Source organism: Equus przewalskii, chromosome 29 (genome assembly GCF_037783145.1).
Source record: "Equus przewalskii isolate Varuska chromosome 29, EquPr2, whole genome shotgun sequence".
NCBI lineage: Eukaryota > Metazoa > Chordata > Mammalia > Perissodactyla > Equidae > Equus > Equus przewalskii.
Genome location: NC_091859.1, coordinates 38,389,554 through 38,405,901, shown reverse-complemented (window position 1 = coordinate 38,405,901; position 16,348 = coordinate 38,389,554). Strand labels below are relative to the sequence as shown.

At 52.0% G+C, this 16,348-nt stretch overlaps 1 protein-coding gene and 1 long non-coding RNA gene across 6 annotated transcripts in view; one reads left to right on the top strand and one right to left on the bottom strand.

Annotated features, from left to right (window-relative positions):
- Positions 1–1,193: 1,193 nt before the first annotated feature.
- On the bottom strand, positions 1,194–5,210 carry LOC139080240 (uncharacterized). The gene is made up of 2 exons (XR_011534568.1): positions 5,123–5,210; positions 1,194–1,425 (listed from the first exon to the last, which is right to left on the bottom strand). It is a non-coding gene; the product is annotated as an uncharacterized lncRNA (long non-coding RNA).
- Positions 2,668–16,348, top strand: part of RANGAP1 (Ran GTPase activating protein 1) — a 30,053-nt gene continuing 16,372 nt past the window's right edge. The window contains exons 1-6 of one of the 5 annotated variants that reach the window (XM_070599535.1): positions 2,711–3,049; positions 3,951–4,137; positions 6,126–6,275; positions 10,589–10,716; positions 11,914–11,973; positions 14,667–14,846. In XM_070599535.1, coding sequence (XP_070455636.1) covers positions 4,083–4,137; positions 6,126–6,275; positions 10,589–10,716; positions 11,914–11,973; positions 14,667–14,846 — 573 coding nt within the window. In that variant the 5' untranslated portion in view covers positions 2,711–3,049; positions 3,951–4,082. Of the gene's footprint in view, positions 3,050–3,950; positions 4,138–5,265; positions 5,482–6,125; positions 6,276–10,588; positions 10,717–11,913; positions 11,974–14,666; positions 14,847–16,348 lie in introns of all 5 variants that reach the window. The other 4 variants (XM_070599534.1, XM_008528062.2, XM_008528063.2 and 1 more) reach the window with 4 other exon arrangements.

Sequence of the window (16,348 nt, the reverse complement as noted above, 5' to 3'; positions counted from 1 at the left end):
TCTCTGGGCCTCAGTTCTTCATCTGTTAAAAAGAGGAAAGAGGTGGCCTAAGTTGGCTCTATCCATCTGTCAAAGGCTATGATTTCACTTCTTGGGCCAGGCAAACGGACTAGCTCTCAGGTGATAACTTGAAAGAGAGAGACAGTTGGAGAAAGGGAAGGAGAGAGAGAGAGATGACAAATGTGTTGCTCAGAAACACTGATAGTTCTGGACCCTTCTGACTCACTATGCAAACTTCCTTCTCCTTTTTAAACCCAGTCTCCCCATTTTAAAGGTGTTTGAGACAGAATCTAGATCCAAACAGAATCTGCATTGCTAAGAGGTGCTGTCAGACTGGGGTTGTGATTTTTAGCTTTGAATGTGAACACCTTCAGGCAGAACATCTACTCTCTGGTCTCCACGAGCCCCACTGGGCCCCCATTACCTCCTGTTATCTCCTTGGCCCTTGAAGGCCATTGAGTGTCTGCTAAGTATTCCCTTCCAGTTCTGAAAACCCTATGAGCTATCAGCTGGACAAGGAAGGGGAAGATTGCCTAAGATGTGCTCCCACCCGCCTTCCTCTCCCCTTTGGGAGGTCTCCATCAGAGGAAGTCTCCGGAAGTAAAACTGGAAAAGGAAGCCTGAGATCACCCCAAGGAAAATCAGACTGATTTGATCAGTCCCAGCCAGAGTCAGCAGAGGAATAGTATCAGGCCTAACTGGGAGCATTTCAGCCTTCCCAGGGGATGATTCATTTTAAGCAAACATCGTGACCCTGACTGGAATCCGGTTCAAATGAGGAAACCTGAAGCACCTATGACAGGCCAGGTCCTGAGAGGATGCTGCCAGGATGGATACAGTCCCTGTGCCTGAGGCTCTCCCAGGCTGAGAAGGAAGCTGCCAAGAATATTATTAACAATACTGTTATCTCTGACTGTGAAAAAGCCCTCAGAGCCGCAGACCAACTCCTGTGGGGGCTTGCATCTTGCTGAGGGCCACCGAAGAAGTTCTGACTGGAGTGGTATAGGACAGCTTCCTGGAGGAGGCGGCATTTGATAAGGGCCTTGTAGGCAGAGAAGGAGAAGGAGGGTGAGAAGAGGGCCCACGTCTCAGTAGCTGTGTGAACCGTGGTTCATTTTTCTCACGTTTATGCTGGGAAGGGTGGTAACGATACCCACTTCCTTTGTGGTTGCAAAGATTAAATTAGCTGAGTATGAAAGGATCTGGCACATAATATATTTAACTCTGAATTGCAGGTAAAGCAAAAGCATGTGTGTGGGCCCAGCTGTGAGACGTCACTTTGGAAAAGAAGGTCACACATGTTGATGGTGATGATCTCTGGATGCTAGAGTTTCCCAGTAACGTTCACTTTCTTTTTATCCTGTTTCATATTGGTTGAAATGTTTATAACGAACACGTTTTTTTATATAATGGCTAAAAAGTTCCCTGTGAAAAGAAAAAAGGAAAAGGCATTTGTGTTTCTCAAAAAAATTCAAACCTACAGAAAAGTAGCAAAAATGTTCAAAGAACTCCCATATACCTTTCACCCAGATTCTCTTATTAACAGTTTGCCACATTTGCCCTCTATAAATATATATACACATTTTTTTAACCATTTGAGAGGAAGTTGCAGACATGCTCCTAATTATTTCAGCATATATTTCCCAGGAACAAGGGGAGTCTCTTACCTAACCCGATAAAATGATAAAAAGCAATAAATTTAACATTGATACGACACTATTATCTAATATACAGTCAAGTTTTGCTAATTGTCTCAATATTGCCCTTTACAGTAATCCCCTCCCCCCACTCCAAGATCCAATCCAGGACCATGTACTGCGTTTAGTTGTCGTGTCTTTTTAGTTTCCTTTAATCTGCAGCAGTTCCTCAGCTTTTCTTTGTCTTTCATGACAGTTTTGGAAGAGTACAGACCAGTTATTCTGTAGCATGACCGTCAGTTTGGGTTTGTCTATGTTTCCTCATGATTAGATGAATTCAATGCATTGCTGCTGGATGGTGATGCTGTGTCCTTCTCAGTGCATCACATCCAGAGATGTGCGATGGATATCAGTTTGTCCTGTTGATGTGGATTAAGGCTGCCCCAGCTAGAGAAGCCCAGGGTGACCTGGCCTACATGCCAAACTATACGACCCAGTGGACTTTTTTTTATGGTATGAATTAGGGCTGCCCCAGGGAGAGAAGCCCAGGGCATCCTCACCTACATGCCGATCTATATGGCCAGATTCGTATCTTTTGATGTTAATGTGGACCACTGGGTTAAGGTGGTGTCGCAGTGTTTCTCTACTACAGGATTATTATTTCCTTTTTTAATTATCAATTAATTTGTGGCTATTTATGTAGAAGGCTTTGAATGTCCTTTCAATTTCAGGACAAAAAAGCAAGGCTCTCCCCTCAGGAAATGGATACCTGTTTGTCTCTGAAAAGAAAGATGCACAAGCATGCCTTCGGGACTACCAGCCTTTGTCAATAAAGTTAGGTGAACGTGAACCCTTCCGGAAAAGCTGAGACGGCCATGCCGCAACGCATTATGGGAATTGTAGTCTCCTTGGGAGCTGGCGGCTAAACACCGCCCTGTGGCCTACCCCGAGAAAGAGCCAGAAGCCGAAAAGGGAGGGCGAAGAGGGAGCGGGCGTAGGCGCTCTGGGCGCGATGCATCACGGGACTGGTAGTTCGCGGGGCGCGCTCCTGCCGCGCCACGCCGCGCGCGCGCAGGACAACTGGACTACCATGCCCGATAGGCCATGCGCGCTGGGGAAGGGAAGTCGGCCTGGGCCTCGAACAAATCAGATCAAAGGAAAGAAACTGCCGGCTTTCAAAATCCTCCTCCTCCGCCATCATTCGACCCCTTGCGGGGAGCAGGTGGTATCGGAGACGGGCGCGAGTGGCGAGAGCCGCCTGGGGAGCTGGCGGATGAGCGAGCTGGGCATCGGGACCGCTGGACTCGGAGGTGACCCCGGCCTGATCTGACCCGGACCCTAAATCAGTCCCCGCCCCGCCGGGCGAACGCGCGCGCTCGGGTCGCCCCACGCGGCGGCGCCGCTTGTTTACGGTAGGGTCGGGGTCCCTTTCGTTTCCCCGTCACCTGCCTGGGATGGGGGCGGGGGCGGCGCGGCCCTGGAACTGGGGGACGGAGGCGTGGCGCCCCTGAGCGCCTTCTGCTCACCCCCGGGTCTCTCCCCTGAGCCTTCGACAGCCCAGCGCGGAGGGAGTGGGAGCAGGGGGTGCTGGGGGGCGCTGGCCCCTTTCACAAGCGGGGAAACTGAGGCTTAGAGAGGGCGTATGGCTCGCCCAGGACGCCCAGCCCTAGCTGCCAGCAGTGGCGTCTCTTGTAAGCGTCGGTGTCAGCTAGGGGCGGTGCGCGTCCGCCGGGGGTCGGCGTGGGCCCCGCGCTGCCCGCCTGTCATTTGCCGCGAGCGCTCGCGTGTTGCTTCAGTCGCCGCCGCCTCCCAAGGGGCCCACCCCCGCGGAGGGCCTGCGATCGGCGTGAGTCACTGCGAACGCTTCGCAGGAGCCATGGATGTGCACCTAAGGAAGCCTGCGACTCTTTTGCCCAGAAGGGAGAGAACTGTTTGTGTTTAGCGTTTGTCTTTGCCCTACCGCTGACCCGTTGCACACCTTAGACAAGTGAATTCACCTTTCTGTGCTTCGGTTTCTTAGTCTTTAGTGGATCGCGCGGGCGCGCGCGTGTGTGTATGTACTAGTCTGAGGAATGAGCCCTCCTCCAGCTGAGAAGTTCTGTGTTCCTATTCCATTTGGAGGCCCCACTACCATTTTTCTGACCTCAAATTGTCCCGTCCCAGAACTGCAAGAGATTGGGGGTGGGGGGGCGGGGTTCAGGCTAATTTTTATTCAATTTCGTCCTGTCATTCTTGGAGCACTTTTTCTAAATATATATATATATATATATATATATATATATATTTTTTTTTTTTTTTTTTTTTTTGAGGAAGATTGGCCGTGAGCTGACATCTGTGTTCATCTTCTTCCACGTTTTATATGTGGGACGCCTGCCACAGCATGGCTTGATAAGCGGTGCTGGGTCTGCACCAGGGATCTGAACAGGCGAACCTGGGGCTGCTGAAATGGATTGCACGAACTTAACTGCTGCTTCACCTGGCCGGCCCCTTGGAGCACCTTGTAAATGCTAGCTAGGCCTTACGTGGCAGATAGTGATCCTGTCAAAACACACATCAGATCATGTCTCTCCTCCGCTAGAAACTCCGCTGGCTCTTCTTGTCACTCACAGTAAAAACCCCAGTTCTTAAAATGGGCTTTGTGACTTGGGCCTCTTGTTAATTCTCTTTTCTCATCTGTTATCTACTTTCTGCCTCCCACTCTAGGCTCCAGCCCCACTGGCCTCCTTGCATTTCCTCTAAACCACCCCTATACCCCACAAGAGCCTTTGTGTTTGCTGTTCCCTTTGCAAGAACACTCTTCCCCCAAATACGTGCGTGGCCCAGTCCCTAATATACCTCAAGTCTTTGTTTCGTTTCTTTCCTTCTAGTCTGCTCTCTAACCATTCTACTTTAAAGTGCATCCCCCCAAAAGATTCCTTACCCTCTTCCTTCCCTGTTTATTTTTCTTCTTATCACTGTCTAAGATACTAAATATCTTGTTTAGAACACATGCTTCAAGAGGGCAGGGTTTGGGCCCGCCCGGTGGCTCAGCGGTTAAGTGCCCACCTTCCACTTTGGCGGCCTGGGCTTTGCCAGTTCGGATCCTGGGTGCAAACATGGCACCGCCTGGTGAAAGCCATGCTGTGGTAGGCATGCCACATAGAAAGTAGAAGAAGATGGGCATGGATGTTAGCTCAGGGCCAGTCTTCCTCAGCAAAAAGAGGAGAATTGGCAGCAGATGTTAGCTCAGGGCTAATCTTCCTGAAAAAAAAAAAAAGGCATATAGACAGACAAACCAGGGTGATAAGGATTCAGATAAGCAGAAGGGAGTGGGAAGCTGGCTGTTTGAGCCCAGAGGAAGCCTGGGGGAGTGGGAGGATGGATGGGGAGCTGTCACAGCTGTGTCTTGATGAGTAGATTGGGGAATGAGGCATTCTGGATAAGAAGTCTCTCTGGGCACCTCCTGGTTCAGTCCCTGTATGTCTTCCCTCGTCTCCCTTGGTTACCTGCCATTTCCTCTTTGGGGAAACCGAGTGGTCCTTTCTTTCAGTCTCTTGAGCTCCAGGCCGGAAGCTCCTTTTTCCAGCAGCTCTGCCCCTGGTCTATTGTGATGGTGGCTGTTGTGATGTAGAGATTTCTGGTCTCCTAGGAACTCCTGAGGTCTGGCCACCATGGGCTGCCCAGTCTTCTGGCCAGGGTTGAAACCAGACGTGCAGAGGGCTGACCCCTGGGCCCCATCCCCAGAGTCATGCCAGCATCGGGGGTGAGGCGTTCTCTGGGATGGATGACCTGGATCCCATAGCCGTCTGTGTCCTGTTTGAGGAATGGGACCCTCAAAGAGAGAGGAGCCAAGATGATCAGTCAGGTGTGTGCTTGGGGCAGACTCTTTGCAGCCATGGATCTGGGATTCAACTGCCATTCACCAGGGGCCCAGGAACTAGGCAACTCAGTTCGCTTTTTTTTTATTATTATTATTTGAGGAAGATTAGTCCTGAGCTAACATCTACTGCCAATCCTCCTCTTTTTGCTGAGGAAGACTGGCCTTGAGATAACATCTCTGCCGATCTTCCTCTACTTTCTATGTGAGACAGCTGCCACATCATCACTTGATAAGTGGTGCTAGGTCTGCGCCTGGCATCCAAACCTGCAAACCCTGGGCCGCTGAAGCAGAGTGCACAAACTTAACCACTCCAGCATGGGGCAGGCACTCACTTGGCTTTGCTAGGTGTCCCAGCTGGGGCAGTTGGGTGGAGAAGGACTTGTAGTGAGATTGTAACTCTGGAGAGGCTGAGACATAACTTTTCTGCTTTCTTGCTACCTCTTCCCCCTTTCTAGAACTGTTCCTTCTCTAATGCTCTTTTCATTTCTCCCAGTGGTTTAGCTCTTGGGGTCTCCATAGCAGGAGGAGGTGGGGTCAGGCTCCTGAAACAGCTGATGTCCTACCCTGACTTCTCCAACCAAGGGACCCCAGAAGACTCCTCTCTCTTAATGAAACTTCGGCCTCCTCAGTTTGCAGATTTCCAGGGGAGCCCCCCATCGTGGCCAACATGGCCTCTGAAGACATTGCCAAGCTGGCAGAGACGCTAGCCAAAACCCAGGTGGCCGGGGGACAACTGAGTTTCAAGGGCAAGAGCCTCAAGCTCAACACTGCAGAAGATGGTGAGTTCTTGTCCCGGCTGGCCCCGGAGAGTGTGTGAATGAGCACTTACTCTTACTGCTCGTCAGGCTCTTATAGCTACATTATATGATGTCGCTTGTCCTAGCAGCTCTGCGAGGTATCATTGGGCCCATCTAACAGTGAGGCTCAAAGATTTGCTCGTGAGTACACGCTGGCTTCCCTGCCAGTCTTCATGTTTGTGGCGGGCATCCCTGCTGGTGACAGCTCAGGCTGGCAGGTGGGAAGGGCCACTTTATCTCTTGGAGGGGATAGTAGGCAATGAGGGACCACAGTTAGTGGCAGTCCCAAGATATAGCCCCTGAATTCTTACTCCAGATCCACCCCCACCTTCACCCCCATGATCCCAGGCTGGTCTGGGAATACCTGTCACCTTCCCCAGAGCTGAGGCCTTCGTGGAGCCTCATGTTGTTAAAACAACAATCCAAGCCGTCTTGGGAGATTCTGGTCCATGCAACCAGACGCCCATGGGCGAGGGATGGATGCCTGTGTCTGTGTTCAGGCACCAGGACTGGAGAGAAGTAGGAACCAGAATGCAGACCCTGTCTTTCCATCCCTGGCCAGTGCATGGCTGGCACTGATCAACTCTGAGTCCCCTGACGTTTGCAAATGAAGTCACCTACGTCAATGCTTGTAAGGCCTCTTGAGGTTCTGGCCCAACCAGGGAAACTGGTCTGCACTTGCCTAGTTGTCGTGGTGTGCAGGCAGGCCTGTTCTCCTCCCCTGGGTCAGAGACTGCTTGAGTCCTTGGGTTGCTGGGAGCGTGGTAGTGCACGTTCTCAACAACTCTGCAGGGCGTTAAAATTTACAGAGTTCCTCCCTGTGCTTTTATCACTTTTGATTCTTGCATCATCCTTGAGGGAGGGAGGTAGAAATGATGCGATTTTGTAAATAAGGAAAAAGGACTTAGGGGACTTCAGTAACTTGCCCAGGGCCATACAGCTGGTGAACAGCAGAGGCAGGATTTTAACCGGTGCAGCTGAGTCCCTGTGCCAGTGCTTCTCGGCAGACCTGCAGCTCAGTTCAGTAAGCGTGATTTTCCTATTAAATGTTATTCATCGAACACTGTCAGGCAGAGTCTTGAGTGCCCTACAAATAGTATCTGGACTTATCATCATAAAAGCCTTTGAGGTAGGTTTCATTCCCATTTTGTAGATTGGAAAATTGAGGCTCAGGGAGGTGATAGGAACTTGCCTCTGGTCACAGCTGTAAGTAGTGGAGCTGGGATTAGAGCTCAAGTTTGGCCCTAAAATCCGTACAGGTAACTGCTTCACCAGCAGAGGCTGGACATGCTCCTCCCGTTTCGTAGGTCACCAGGGATGCCCAGCTTATAGCCCCAGCCTCTGAGGAGCTCCTAACTTGGAGGAGGTACCCACTATTCCTAATAGGAATGAGGTACCCAAATAACTAACAGGAAGCAGAGGGTGAAATATAATTTGAGAGACGTGAAGAGAAAGCTCGGGGAAGTAAGCTGGGAGAAAGGGATCACTCGTAGCTTAGGAGGGCCCAGGAAGTCTCCATGGGTGAGGTTGTATTTGAACTGTCCTTGGAGAAGATTTGAAGGAGAAAGGGCACTGCAGGCAGAGATAACCACGTGTGTTAGACACAGGTGCTGAGACACATGGGGTGGGCTTGGGAGAAAAATGAGAATCCCCTGGGGATCCCAGGGCAGAGGCTCTTGAATCCTGGCTGAGTAGCCTGGTGGCCTAATCATGGGCCCAGAAAGAGGGACTCCATCTTGGCTGGGAGTGAGCTAGTATGGTTGGGGGAGGCCAGAGGCCTGAGCGAGGAGGCCATGAAGCTGATGATTAGAACAAAGCCCTTTTCTCTCCCTGGTAAGTCATTTAAGGACCAAAGAGAGGCCTTTCTGCTTTACATGGCAGTGTAATAAACACCTGGAACTTGTTACTTTGTGAGGTGGTAGAGGCTGAAAAGAGAAATCCCTGCCACACAACCTTAGAACAGTGAGTTATTCAGGTCTGGTTGGGGCCCATCCTTAAGCTGTTTTTAAGTTACGTTTAACTCTATTTGGATTGAAAACCAAGTGGGAGAGGCTGTGACCCCCACCCTCTGCTGTCTCTCCTCTTCTCATTTTGATGCTTTTCCTTCCAAGCTAGCTTTGTGCTTGTGACTCTGCCCCGGGCTGAACTTGTGGAAGGCACAGTATCTATGTATCTCTGTACTATGGCACTTATATAGCATAAGTTGTCTTCCCTTGGGGCCCTGGCCTGTCTGTTTCCTTGCTTTTAAGGACTGCATAAGCATTTCCTTGAGCAGCCTCCTCTCTCCTTGTTGACCTGGCCAGTCCTGGGATGTTAGTAGGGGCTTGCTTTTGGAGCAGGTCTTCCAAAGTGTGAGAGGTCATCCTAACCCTTGCCCTGGGTGCCAGCTGCAGAGGAGGCCTGGGCAACTGGGACCCTGTTGTTGCAGCTCCAGGGTGGTCACTCAGGATGTTGAGGGGGAGTGACATCTCTGCCGGGGGCTGCCTAAAGTCTATGGCTGTGCACAGAAGCAGGGGTTTGGGGAGGAGCACATAGGTTCAGTTTTGGAAAATGAGTCGGAAGCCTGACTCTGCTGCTTTCCCTGAACTTCTGGGCAGAGTTGCTTCATTCCTTGAAACCTCAGCTTCCCCTTCTAGAAAATGCGGGTTCATACTGGTCCAACCGTCCTTGTCATGAAATGGAAAATGAATGCTGGTCACCACTTTTTAGTGGTGTGACGTTAGTAGGCATTTGCTTACCCTCTCTGTGTCTCAATTTACCCAATTGTAGAACAGACATTAACAGTAACTACCTTATTAGATGTGGTGGAGAATGTTAAGTGCTTATCTTTGGGGGATGTGATGACAAGCAGAGGCAAAGGGAGTCCCTTTCCTCACAGAGCTCATGACCCAGCGAGGAAGATGGTGTTAGTAAAGTCTCCATAGAATGATGCTATCATTCAGACGAGTGTAAAATTGTCGCAGGCCACACATGAGAGATCGGGGGCTGTGAAGCCTGTGGGTAGAGATTTGCCCTGGTTGGGACTCTGGGGAAGTGCTGCTGCAGCAGAAGGGAGAGGGAGGAAGGGAGGCGAGTGCAGAGGCTGCCGTCGGACAGCTTCTTGGGGAGCCCTCACATGTTGTACTTCACAACCCTTCTGAAAGCCCTTCTCTGGTCCTTGTAACCTGGAAGGTCGAGTTCACCTTTTATCTTCTACACACATCCCCGTCTCTTCCCCATCTCCTCTTCCCACTCTATCCTGTGCCAGCCAGACTAGATTTGTTTTGTTTCGTGTAACCCTGTATGTTTTTATTCAGATTATAATATTAATGCATGCATTATAGAGTACAGAAACATTGAAAGAAGGAAAAAAACAAATCTTCATTATCACACAGCCCACGGATGTTAACTACTGTTAATTTTAGTGCATTTCTTTCTAGTCTTTTTTTTGTTTCATTAAACATAGCTGAGTTCTTTTTTTTTTTTTTTAATAATTGGTATCGTAATTACAGATACTTTAAAAGCTGCTGTTTAACCTGGTAACATTGAGAATATATCAAGCCAGATGATGGAAAAACTCACAATCACCCGTCATCTCACCACGTAGAGATACCTGCTTTAATATTTGATTTCTGTGCTTCTAGGCCCTGGTGTGTGTGTGAGAATAAATATAACATTTTAGAAGTGTGATCAGACCAAACCCCGTTGGATAACCTCATTTTGCACTTACCGCTATAACATGAATGTTTTCCAAGTCAAGTAAACACTTGTGTCACCATTTATAATGACATTAGTGTAACTGTGGTTTCATGTCCCCAAGGGAATTAATCTGTCCTCTGTTGGCACACATTGGGTTTGTTTGGAGTTTTTCATCATCATAAAACAATACAGTGGTGAGCATCCCACACATGAATCATTTGACACTGAAAGCCTTCGTGTTATCGTGCCTGCTGGCCCTCTGACTTGGGGGCTGTTTCCCTGCTTGGCCTGGTGCACCCCCTGTCCTGGGAGACTCCACACACACCCTCCATAAGGTGCCCCAAGTGCTCCCACTGCCCCAAGCAGCCAGTTTCTCTTTTCCCGCAGCTCCCCAGCCTTTCGTGCATGCCTCGTTTCAACACTCGTGACAGGAATTACCTGTGTAGCCTGTTAGACTGTGAGCCTGTCTGATTCTCCTTTGTAAACTGGGGCCTGGCACGTGGTGGGTGCACCGTAGCCATTGGAGTTGTGAGTGACAAAGTTGTGACTGAGCTCTCTCCTGCCTCAGCTGTTCACGACTCCGAAAGTCTAAGGTTCTGTTCTTTGGTCCTGGGCAGCCAAGGACGTGATTAAAGAGATTGAAGACTTTGACGGCTTGGAGGCTCTGCGCCTGGAGGGCAACACGGTGGGCGTGGAAGCAGCCAAGGTCATTGCCAAGGCCTTGGAGAAGAAGTCAGAGTTGAAGGTGAGGTCTTCAGGGCAAGCAGGCTCAGACTGGTTGGGGACAAACTTCCGCTCACACCACCACAGCCCCTACCTGTGTCCAGACCCTCTCGGGCCCCTGCCTTGTTGGTGGTCACCATGAACAGCTGCTCCTGCTCTGGCCCTCACAGAGCATACAGCACTGGCCAGAGCCCTTCTTCCCACGTGATGTGTCCGTGGGACCTCCAGTAACAGACGCTGAAATGGTGTTAGGAGTGTAAGAGGTTTATCGGGTACCGTGTGTGAAAGATGAAGGGAGAAGAGACAGAACTGGACAGGGAGAGCCTCGGCTGTCGATGCAGATGTAGCATCTGTGAGGAGGGAAGGGCACAGAATTGGGCAGCGAGAGCCTCGGACTGTGAGGCCATTCTGACAAACACTCAGCCCACCAGCGAGGAGCTCCAGAGCAAAGGTTGCCCAAGAGAGAGGATTCTCGTGTTGGGCACAAATGCCGAGGCCTCTGCTTAGGTGCTGTGGCAGGTTGGGAAGGTGCCACAGCCAGTTAACTACACTCCTCATAGCTGAATGGCAAGTTCGTTCTTAAAGGCTCGATCCAAGTGGTGCCCTCTTTTGTTGACACAATCTTCTAGTGTCTCACAGTGGGTTCCACAGATCACCAGTCCTTCAAGATTCTCTGTGAGAAAAGTGGAGCAGCGTGTGCAAAACGTCCGGAGGATGTCGCTGCATGCTCCCCTCACGGGCTCCCAGTGTATGTGAGCGTATTAAAGCCCCTGAAGAATCGTGAGACTTGAAAAAAAGAGTAACTTCCTCGCTGCTGGATCCTGTAGTGTTTACTTGCCTGTTCGTCTGCCACCCAAAATCATGTCATGCGTTGCTGCAGCCCACACTGTGTGGGAAACTGGTGTTAGGAAGGAGCACTGGTATCTTGGTCCTAGCACTCACTGCTTTACCGTGGAACCAGGGGGCCAGTCTCCTCCCTCTCAGCCTGATTTCCCTCCTGGAAAACCAGAGGGTTGGACAAATTAGGGTTTTCCTGACACTTGTATTGAGTCCCCGTGGCCCTTGGGGGGGGCGCCTCCAGGTCCCCCCAACTTCAGCCAGAGCTGGTCCAGCCCAAATTCTGTGTTGTAGTGCTTGGTAGTCCAAGTCTACGAGGATGAGGTGCTGCCCGCAGGCCGCCTCCAAGGGTCTCAGCTAACTCTTCTTCCTCCTTCCAAAGCGATGCCACTGGAGCGACATGTTCACGGGAAGGCTGCGGTCTGAGATCCCACCAGCCCTGGTAAGTGAACGAGGCCGCAGCTCCCCTTCCCTAGGCACGGGGTCCCCTTTGGCAATTCCCAGGACTTTTTCTCACACTTTGTTCACCCTGTGGGTGACTGAGATGCTGAAATGGAAGCCAGGCAAACACAGCATCCGCCCTGTGTCCTGCCAGGTAGGTGGGAGTATAGGTGATAACAGCGTGCCAGGGGGTGAGGACTTGGACCCTGTGAGACAGGGAGGCCCTGAGACAGGACAGACAGCAGAGACTGGTGATTCCTGGGGTTCATTCTCGAGCTGTGTGGTTTTGCTCCCACCCTGGATCTTGCTCCCTGCCTGATTACCCACCTTGTCCTGGCACTTCTCTCCCCTGCACCATGGCATGCGGCTCCCTCATGACCTCAGTCTGCACACAGCCTGCTGGGGCCGCCTCATCTGTCTCTGGCCCCTCCCTTGCTCCATACCACTCTTTTTGTTTTGATTCTCATCGTGGGTGGCTTCCTTCTGCCTCCATTTTCCGTTTCCCCATTGCTGGGGCTCATCTTGGCTTGAGTCAAGTTCCCAGCTTTGTGTGTGTGTGTCTATACACACAAGCACGCGTGTGTGGGAGGGTGCATTGTAGAAGAGACTGGCTTGCCTGGGGCTCAAGGGAAGGAGGCAGGGCTGGCACTGGGCAGCCTCTCAGTGTATCCTCCTAGCATGGAGCCTAGCACACAGGGTGCCCTCAGGGTTCTTTGTCAGTTATTGGCATGATCATCCATGTTATTGAGTCCCTCACCCTGGGCGTGCTGGGGCTGCCTTCTCAGGCCTCCATTCATCTAGCCAGCACTGGGGTTTCTTTCTTTCTTTCTTTTTTTTTTTTTTGAGCAAGATTAGCCCTGAGCTAACTACTGCCAGTCCTCCTCTTTTTGCTGAGGAAGACTGGCCCTGAGCTAACATCCATCCCCATCTTCCCCTACTTTATATGTGGGACGCCTACCACAGCGTGGCTTGCCAAGCAGTGGCATGTCCGCACCCGGGATCCGAACCGGCGAACCCCGGACTGCCAAGAAGCGGAACGTGTGCACTTAACTGCTGCGCCACTGGGCACTGGGGTTTCTGAGACACCCATGCACCATGTGCATGCACCTCATTCCAGCCCACAACTAAGGATCATCCAGGGTGTGACAGGTGCCCTAAGGGGGACCCCGGGGCAAGTGCTCTCTGGGTAGGGGATTGAGGAAGAGCCCTGGGAGAGTTGGTCAAGTTAGTTACCAGCCTCAAAGGGTGAACAAGAACCTGTGAGGCCTAGGGTTTAGAATGCAGGTTAAGTAAATTCCTTTGGGGGATTATAAGTAAAAAGATTTCAAGTTAGAAAGGAGGGTGAAGAAAACTCAGTTGTTGGATTCCAGCTGTGGGTCTCTGCGCACATTGTTTAACCTAAGTTTTAGCATTTAATTTCCTCAAGCTTTGAGGGAGGTGTTCTTATTTCCCTATTACCAATGACAAGAAGGCATCTTAGGGGGCTGAGAGGGTTGGGGTCGGGGAAAGGCATGAAATGCAGGGAAGGTGGAGCGGGCACGGAGAGTCTGAGCAGGTCTGGCTGCTTGAGGCTGGAGGTCTGGTGGGGCCCCGTCACCAGGGGCTGGGCCTTCTCCTGCGGGCGGGGGAGCCAGAGAATGGCCCTTGGTCGTTGATTGAGTGGTGGGGAGGACAGGAAACTACCTCAGCTGCCCCATCTGTGGCATAGGCAAGGGCAGTGTCCCCTCTCCCCTCTCCTCCCGCCATGAACCACCTGCCGGATCCATGCCCAGCCCCTTTTCTGCCCCCAGTCTCCGAAGGAGCCTCGACTCCTAACCCATTTCTCTGGGGGACTGTAGGTATCCCCAGCCCAGTAAGTTCCCAGGAGAGCTCAGCTGCTTCTTGCCACATCTGGTCCTGGACTGTGGTGTGGAGATGGGCACCCCACTGCCCAGTCACCACCAGAAGCCCTGGAGACTCCCTGCCTCCTGCACATCCAGTGGACCCTTAGCTTTTGCAGGTCTCCTGCCCTCTGTGAGGTCTGCAGAACTGCCCTGAGGCTCAGTTTCCTCTCCTCCATCTCCCACCACACCAGCCAGCCAGCAGCGTCCTCTCTTGCCTGGATTGCTGTCCACACCCCTGGGTGGGCACTCAGCCTCCACCTCCCTCTGTGGTCGGTCTCCCCTCCTCAGGTTTGGGGGATATGTCTTCCCCATCCCTCACCCACCTCAAAGCCCATTGCTCTCAGGCTCAAGTTCACAGTTTTTGGTCTGGCATTCAAGGCTCTTCCCTGATTTGACTCCTTGCTTCTCTTCTAGCCAAATCCCACTTCCCTTCCATCCTCAGCCTCCTCTGGAGTCTGCCAACTGCTTGGCCCAGGCACACAGCATGCTGTGTCTCTCTGCTCGTGTTTTTACTGCTGGCTGGAATCGCCTCATATTTGATTGTCTGATTTTCATCTAGACTGAGCTCAAGTGCCACCTCCTACAGGGGCCCTGATCATCCCACGTACACCAGGCCCCACGCCCCAGCTGAATTAGGAGCCCTCTGCAGGGTTTCCAGTCCTGGGTGCATAATACAGTTCTGTACTGAAATGGTCTATGTCTCTGCGAGTTCCCACTAGCCTGGGTGCCCCCTGAGGGCAAGGAAGGCCTGGCACAGAAGCGGCACCTGGCGGGTGTGTGTGAGACTGACGTGAGTTCCCTCTGTGCCCAGATCTCTCTAGGGGAGGGACTCATCACGGCCGGGGCCCAGCTCGTAGAGCTGGACCTAAGTGACAACGCGTTCGGACCTGACGGCGTGCGAGGCTTTGAGGCCCTGCTCAAGAGCTCTGCCTGCTTCACCCTGCACGAACTCAAGCTCAACAACTGTGGCATGGGCATTGGTGGCGGCAAGGTGGGTGCAGTGGCCCCCTCCCCCACGTCCCATTGTCTCTCACCCTGCCTTCCTGCCCAGTCACCTGCTGTATTTACATTTGTGTGAAGTATGTGTCCTTGACTACCCACTGGTTGGGCTGGTTGGGCTGTTGTTTTTCTCTTCAAAGGAGAAAGGCCTCAAAAGCAGCAGCCTATGGCTAGTGGGGAGAGGAGATGGAGTTCATGAAGATGGGGTTGCCAGGCAACCATCTCCAGTCCTTATGTTGCCTTGGCAACATGCAGGCAATATTGCATACGTTCTCTGATCTGCCGGCTTTGCAAAGTGCAGGGCTGGGAACATCCCAAGACCCACTGTACCCGCAGAACAACTGGCAGAGCCACATGAGGCCTGGCATATGCGTGTGGGGAGGGAGCCCTGGTCACAGCTCACCTTTGTTCCCGGACAGGGCCTTGCCCTGGGTGTCTCTCTTGTCCTGCCAGTAAGTCAGGCTGGTCAGTGTAGAAAGGAACCTCTTTTCTTTCCAGAGCCTGTACCGAGGGAGGCCAGCCCTGTTCACTGTCTTCTTCATCCAGCCTGGCTCCTTTGGGCCCAGGTTCTACAAAGGCTAAGAGCTGATCTGCATTCCTGTCCTTCCCTCCTCACCTTCTGACCAGAAGGAGAAAGGGGCTGGGACACAGGAACTGACAGCAACTGGGGACATCTCTTTGTGTTGTGTGCATTACCTTAACTCTCCCACATCAGTTTTTCAGATAACTAGACTTGGGCTTGGAGATCTTGGAGTGCCCAGATGATGTAGCCAGTGTGGGCCCGATGTGGGATTTGAACCTGGGTCCATGTGGCTCTGTCAGAGTAGCAAGAGGAGCCTGTGCGATGCTCACAGGGCTGCAGGCTGAGAGCCAGAGTGCCTCCCTGCAGAGGGGGAGAGGAGTAGAAAGGAGGCAGGGGCACGCTCCCATCCCCTCTCAGCCAGCCTCTCCCTGGGTCATTGGGCAATAAGCTGTGTGTGTGTGAGAAGATGGAAAAATATTTGCAGTAGCACTCAAAACAGGTCCAGCCCAACCTAGACTGGAATGTGCTGGGAGAGCCAGAGAAGTCTTTGTGAAATGCCTGTTTTCCATCTGTCCCACCTCTGCCATGCGGCAGTTCCAGGGAGCTGAGGCTCCTGGAGCTTCCCCGGCTGGCCAGTGGTTGTCTGGCCTAGCCCTTACCTGGAGCAGGTGGGATAACTCAAGGAAGAAGAGAGGTTTGAACCCTCGGGCCAGGGGCCTCCCCAGCAGACCCGCTCTACTCTGGAATTTGACTGGTAGTTGTTTGTCATATCCCTCACCACTGATTGGATGAGACCTTTGGGTGCTGGCCTTGTTGATCTGCACCTTCTGGGGGCTTCAGGCACCAGGGGCTGGGTGTTTAACTAAGGTCTCCAGTTTTGGAATCTGTTCCCTCCACCTGGACTGTATTAAATGTGGCCCGTGTGCCATGCACCATGGGAATAGCAGGCCCAGAGTATTCAGGTGGGAGTG